The following is a 7,350-nucleotide window of genomic DNA, read 5'->3' on the forward strand; positions in this document are numbered from 1 at the left end:
TGTAACAGGAATGTCCAAATGCACACATTTTTATCCATCCCAAGAAAAGGAGATCATTAAATTCAAATTACATAATAATTATTATCTTGCTATTCTGTATGATTAAATCATGTCCTTTAAATTAATTCAAAGATCAATAAAAATATTTTAGTCAAAGCATGCATCTAATTTCTGGATATAATAATTAGCTGTTTGTATATACCATACTCCAGTTGAGACATTTTCTTCTTTTGGAAACTGGTCCCTTATTCCCCAGAGATCCCTCACATGTCTTACAACACCAATGTCACCAAAGAAGGACCATCTCCATCCACTGCACTCCACCCAGACTCTCATTCAGGTCTGGTTAAGGAGGAGCCTCAAGCTCATAAGACTGGGAGGGAACTCAGCAGTGTTTGACCTGGCAGAGTTGCTGGGTGGAGCTGACTGGTTGCAGGAGGAGGGACACTTCAACAACCATCCTGACACCACAGTCCATGAGTTGGTTACTTGCTTCTGTCCCCAGCATCCAGACAAGCACCATGAAGAGGCTGCTGTGCTCTCTGCTGGGGCTGCTGTACACCCAGATTTGCTGTGAGTCTGACTGTCCACAATCAGGGGAACAGAGAGGATTCTGTTCAGCACATGGAGGGGTGGGGAAGCAGCTCAGGCATCCTGCAGATCTCCCACTTTCCCAGAGGATACTCGGGGCGGGGTTCAGGGTTCTGTGGATGCTCAGTGATCTCTATCTGTGTATCTGTCTCTGTTTCTAATCAGGGGTGAAAGGGCAACAGGTGAACCAGAGTCCTGTGTTCTTGGTTCTGCAGGAAGGAGAGAATGCAGAGCTGCAGTGCAACTTTTCCAACATGGCAACCCAAGTGCAGTGGTTTTACCAAAGTCCTGGGGGACCCCTCATCAGCCTGATTTACAATCCTTCTGGAACAAAGCAGAGAGGAAGACTCAAGTCCACGACAGTCACTCAGGAACGCCGCAGCTCCTTGTACATTTCCTCCTGCCAGACCACAGACTCAGGCACTTATTTCTGTGCTACAAATGCACAGCGCTCCACACACACCTGCAGCCAGCACACAAACCTTCAGCTGGATGGGTGTGGCCTTTCCCAGACACAAGACACCCGGAAATCACAACAGAACATCTCTCTAGTTTATGTCTCCTTTATATTTATATCTTCATTTCTCAATATATACTCTCTCCTAAAGCAGAAATGTTTATCTTAGAACTAACAGAAAAGCTGATGGGAGGACTGAATTAACGTGGGCATTTAAGCCACAGTTTGCCGAAGTTGTAAATGGTATGGAGCAAAGGGAAAGAAAGGCAAAAGGCAGACGTCCACAAGAAAACAGCTGTGGACAGGGATGCAGCTCAGTTGTGTCTCAAGCACACTCGGTCCTGACCACAGTGGGCCACAGCAAGGGTGGACACATGCATCTGACCTAGTGATGTAGTAGGAAATCGTCTCCAAATGTTCTTATGCTGTTAAACAGATGTGAGTAATACTTAAAGGTGCATTTTTCCCTCATCTGCCTCAGACCTGTTTATATTCTTGGAGTTTCTCTGAACCAGGAACCTGCCCATTCTGAAGAGTAGTCTCTGTATGTTTAAGCATATGGCCTTGGCTGGCTGGATGGTTGTGAGTTCTCCTTGTTTTATAGTGTTATTAGAGTCTATTTTCCTTTTGTTATTCTTTCCATTGCTCTTACTCATTATGACCAGTTAAGCTACTGGAGTCTCCAACGATTATTGTTTAATGATGTTTTTTTCTGAAGCCCAGTCAGTTTTGGCTTTATGTATTTATAAGAGTGTTATTAGGTAGATATAGAATTATTGCATTTTCCTAATGCAAAACATTTTATTTATTTAGGATTCAACACAGGAAATCATTCTGTCACTGATCTATGTCCCTAGCTTTGAGACTAATTATTTGGCTGCCTTCCTGTGCCCTTTTTCATGGGAGGTCCAGCCCATGCTGTTGGCCTCATCCTCTTTGACCAAGAACCCATAACTTCCGTCCCTAGCTGAGGTACCTAGACTCCTGCAAACTTAGCTCTACTCACCTTGCCAGCCCTACCCATCCAGCTGTACACCCTTAGGTTCTCCTTTACACAGACACCAGATTTGCAACACCATTGGACACATCCCGGCAACCCAAGGACCACTCCTCTGTGGGAAGGAGCAGTAGACCAACAGCTCGAAAAAATTCCACTACCATCTAAGGTACACATGATGTCTAACCCACCTGCCTTCCTGCACATCTTTTGGCTTACGGCTCTTCAGGTAGGAATATTCAATTCTCTCAAATAAGCACTTCCAGACCCACTGAGTACTCTTGCCCCATCCTCAGTCTGGGAGACTGGTCTCACCCCAACCTCAACTCTGTCCATCCACACTAACTCTACCCATCTTCACTGTTCACCCCTTCTCTAGGTAGACCCCAGACTCACTCTACCGACTATACTCATTCCTGATACCCCTTGTAATATAATCATCAACACATTAAATTTATAAAACAAAGAAAGTACACTGAAAGAAGCAAGTGAGAAAGTGGGGCATAGAACTAAACAGAGAGTTCTCTAAAGAGGATATATAAATGACTATAAAATACATACATGTTCAATATCCTTTGCCATCAGAAAAATGTAAATTAAAATTGTTTCTGAGATTTTTCTCACATCAGTCAGAATGAGAAAAAGTAAAAAAAAAAAAGCAGGGGGACAGCAAATTCTAGCAATGATGTGGAAAGTGGAAAATGAAAAACATATTCACTGCTTCATACGATGAAACTCATACCTTGCACCATTCTCAGACCAAGAATCTATAGATAATCAAAGATCATAGCCCTTAGAGAAGAACATAATACTATTGCTTTGCTGAGTGGACACAGTTAAAAAATGATTTCTGATGGATATCTCTCAAGCCTCATCTGAGAAACTTCTGATTTTAGTGAATGTTGACTGACACAGTGACCCACAACTGGCCAAGGTGAGCAGTGTAAAAGAATGCAGAGTTCTCACCCCTAAAGCCAAAATATTTACCACAACCCCTCTCCAAGGCTCAGGAATTATTGTGGAAGCAGAGGCAGATTTTGTGTAAGAGCCAGAGGTGGTAGATGCCTACACAGAAACAATGCATTTTAGGAACTGCAGGACAGCTGCACGTATGAACCCATGGGTTGTGACAGCACACACTAAACCTATGCGAGCCCAACTAGGACCAAGCTCCAAACTTAAGAGGGAAGGTGGTCACACAGCTCCACCAGCAGCCATGATGGTGTTGACAATTGTTAGCTTTGGGGAGAAGGAGAGACCGTTTTCTGTAAGAGTGTTCTTATCTGTAAGATAAATAGAGCAAAGTCCAGTGGAAAGCTACAAATCTAAAAATATTTGCATATAATAAATTTGTCTTAGAGGGGTTTGTTTGGACTCCTGTTTATTTTGTTTAAGACACAAAGCATGCTGTGTAGGGCAGGAGGGGAGTGAATTTTGGGAGAGTTGGCAGAAGTGGATGAGTATAATTATATCACATTCTGTGAAACTTTCAAAATAATAAAAGCTAATTCTTTGTCTCTAGTCACTTTGGGACCACCATATATTTGATCTAATAACAGTGTAATGCCAGTAGCTCCTTTACAGTTGCTGTAGAGCTTGTAAATGTTCCCATTCCTTAAACGTATTTGAATCTCGTACAATGTGTTTTTTAATGTGCCTAAAATGCTCAAGAGTAAAGGCTTTGGCTGCCTATAAATATTAGGTTTCAGGGCCTAGTTCTACACAATAGTTCATTGGGGGTGGGGGGAAGCTTGACCTGGAAAAGATGGAAAGAGCATGAATCCCTTACTCTTTCTCTCGTAGATTGGAACTTTCTTCCTCCTCTGTGAAGACACAGAATTGGCTTATTGTGCAGGCTCCTCCTGGGACAGACGAGATGAAGTTGGGAAATGGTTGCTTGGCAAACCAAGCACAGATAAAAGCATACTTTCTCTGTTCATTTCTCAAACGTTCTGTCAGAATCTGTACCCTGGATAATGAAGTGGCCTTTGAGCTCAGTTCTTCATACTCTACCAGATACCTACTGTCAGTACTTGGGTGACATCATTTCTGCTTGAGGAAGACTAAGGAAAATGTCTGAAGCTATTCTGATGTTGCTGACTTTGTAGATAGTGGTTTTTCCATACGACTTTCACACTGTTTCTTTGCTTTGTATTTTTGACATCTTGAATAAAATATCTCATAGACTGCTTCTTCTCTGGCCATGTCTATTTAGAGTTCTAAGGACCATTAGTGTTCAAATATTTCTTCTTTTATATACATTTGGAAATATTTCTGCTATAATATTTTGAATAATGTCTCTATATTAATAATGTTTTCCTCAGTTCCTTCTTTTTCCCATGAGTTTGGGGATTCGGTCTCTACATAATTTCCCAGAAGTCTTGAGCATTGAGGTCATGCTCATTTATTTCCTTTTTATTTTGTTAATAACGTTTGGATTCAATATTCACTACCTTTGTCTTCTGTTCCTGGTTTTTATTCTCAGTAATAGTCCCTTCATGCATTCATTTTATTTAGTTGAATATTTTAATAATGCTTTTCACTGTGTGTTCTGATTCATTGTATTTTTCATTTTCAACATTTCTTATTTTGTTTGTTCCAGATCTTAATTTCCTTGCTCTATTCTAACTCAATTTTGCTGACTTTTCCCTCTTTGCCACTGACTTTACTTCCCAGTCCCTGGATTCAACTTATCTACTCTTTAAGTCATTGGTCTTATTCACCAAAAATGTTTCAAAATTACACCGTTGCAATACTGATACAAATACCATAGGAGTAACCAACCACATTCCACTTGGATTTAAATCACACTTCACAAGATGAAACCTGTACCTGGTGGTGTGGGAGAATTGTCTGTATTCTGTCAATCATGTTTTAAATAAACGCTGATTGGCCAGGCAAGAGGTAAAGGTGGGAAAACCAGACAGGAAGTAGAAATGATACAATGAGGACAGGAGAACTCTGGGAAGGAGGAAGTTGATTCTTCCCACTCCTGCCCAGATCACAGAAGCAGCAGGATGTGATTTGCCCCACTGAAGAAAGGTACTGAGCCACATGGCTAACATAAATCAGAAAAATGGGTTAATTAAGATGTGAAAGTTGCCAATGAGAGGTTAGAGCTAATGGACCTAACAGCTTTATAACTTATAGAGATCTCTGTGTGATTTTTTTGGGGGCTTGCCGGCTGTGGGGTACTGGGTGGAACAGAAAAACAAACAAGCAGGCCCAGGCCCCACTTCGTGTTACAACCTGGCACCATTGTTAGGCCAAGAATCTGTAGCTAGACAGGTCAGAGCACCAGGGAAGACTTTACAGTTATTGTACCACTATTGGAACATAGTATTAAACCAACTTCTAATGACATCACTAAACTCAAAGATAAATGCATGTCTCGGCCCTCATCAGAGAAAGTTCTATTAGTAATAGCAGATGTCAGTTAACACAGAAAAACACAACTGGTCAGGGTACAGAGAATGGGTAATTATGGAATGTCCAGCTATAAATGGGATATCTTCATCATATTTCTTCCTCTCAAAGTTCAGGAATCATTGAGAAAGAGGATGTAGAAAGATTGCTAGAGCCAAGACAGCATTTAAATACAGGGAAATGGTATCCTCTGGACATAGGAAAGCTGCACATATGAACTCATATCAATTATGACAGCATGCACATGCCCCATGCAAGCTTAAACCAAATAGAATCCCTGCATAGAGAGAGAAGAGAAAAGATGGGAACAAAGGCCCACCTGTAACCAAAGAGTTGTTGACACTTGATAGTTTCTAGGGGGAGAGTCATTTTTAAGAGCAAATGTCCTGCTAAGTTGACCAAACTTCAGTGGAAAGCCACACATCCAAGAATATTGGGAAGAACAAACTGGACTTGATGGCTGCAAAAAGGACATAAGCTTGTATGGTTGGATGAATAGGAAAGTGGTACAGATCTGAGAGGAGTTCAGGAGGTGAGTGCGATCAAACACATTGTAAGAAAGTCTCAAAGAACTAAAAGAAGCTCCAGAAGATGGGCCTGGAAAGATGGTTCAATGGTTAAGAGCACTGACTCCTCTTACAGAAGACCCAAATTCAATTCCCAGATCACAGTTGTCTGTAACTCCAGTTCAAAGGGACCTAACACTCATGGAAAAACTCATAAAATGAAATTTCAAACAATTCTCAACCTTAAACATATTGTTCAGTATCCTTTCATTTAGTAGTCGAGTTGCAGTGTTTCAAAAGATTCACAACACCTTTCTTCATGTTTTTTGTGATTCTCTGTTATGATTTGTGTAGTCTGTTGGTTTAGATGTCTCTTCCAGTCCTTGTTGATCATCCTATTCTTGAATTCTCAACCCGTGTACCACTCTGTGAGGAGAAAGAAAACTGTCACAGCATCAACATCAAACCATAAAAGACAGAAATGAGAAGACAAGATTACTCCCTACCACTGACCAGTCCACTGCAGGAGTCTATGCCTCACGAAAGCTCACAAAACTTATTCAAGGCTTAGCATTGCTGTGGGCTTATCCAGAAGACAAGCATGCCCATCTGCATTTTGTGTGGTTTACCTTTTGAAAGCTACTTCTCCTTTGCCCCTAAACCTCAAGCAAGATGTTTACATGATTGGCACTATGTTAGACTGACTTCTCTATGATGTCCTTTCTCTGTTTTTTATCTCTATCTTTTCAGGTATCCTTTTTTCTTCCTTTGTGGATTTCTGTCACTTTTTTTGTTTCAGCTTGACATGAAGCCTATCTTTCTCTATTCTAGTATTCCTTCATTAGCTCACATACATTAGCATCCTCCCTTTAGTTTATGTTCTTAACTACAAGTTGTCAGTTCTTAAATTCATAAAAGAAAAAATTCTGGGAGTTCTCATGATATACCATTGAATTTATAGTAGACTTCTGTGAGAAACTGAATCTACCATATCTTCTAATAAATTATTGTGCGTTAGCCTTCCATTTATTGATCAGTTCTTAACTTTAGTCAGCACTGCTTTGAAATTCTCTAAGAACAGGCTTGGAAGTCTTTGAGAAAAACATGTATTGTCAAATAGGATATGTAAAAATATCTATTGGATAAAAAAGAAGAAGAACCCAGTTTGAAAATGGGCAAAATGTTTTAGCAGACTCTGAAAAAGAATGCGTGGCTTACTAATAATCACATGGAAAAGAACTCTACATCAGGGGTCAAGAATATATGATTCAAGTCAAATCCAGTCATTTTTCTATTATGTTGACTTTCTGTAAAACAATGATTAAATCAAGTATTGGGAAGAAGGTCAAACAATTATCCAATTTAAAGTCTGC

General features: G+C 40.4%; 1 protein-coding gene across 1 annotated transcript; it reads left to right on the top strand.

The window, feature by feature from the left end:
* Nucleotides 1–521: 521 nt before the first annotated feature.
* Nucleotides 522–4,022, top strand: LOC121676970. The gene is given in 5 exon segments (XM_042054086.1): nucleotides 522–573; nucleotides 757–1,031; nucleotides 1,033–1,087; nucleotides 3,179–3,312; nucleotides 3,849–4,022. Coding segments are annotated over 5 exon segments (690 nt in total).
* The last annotated feature ends 3,328 nt before the right edge of the window (nucleotides 4,023–7,350 follow it).

This window comes from Arvicola amphibius, chromosome 13 (assembly GCF_903992535.2).
Source record: "Arvicola amphibius chromosome 13, mArvAmp1.2, whole genome shotgun sequence".
Classification (NCBI taxonomy): Eukaryota; Metazoa; Chordata; class Mammalia; order Rodentia; family Cricetidae; genus Arvicola; species Arvicola amphibius.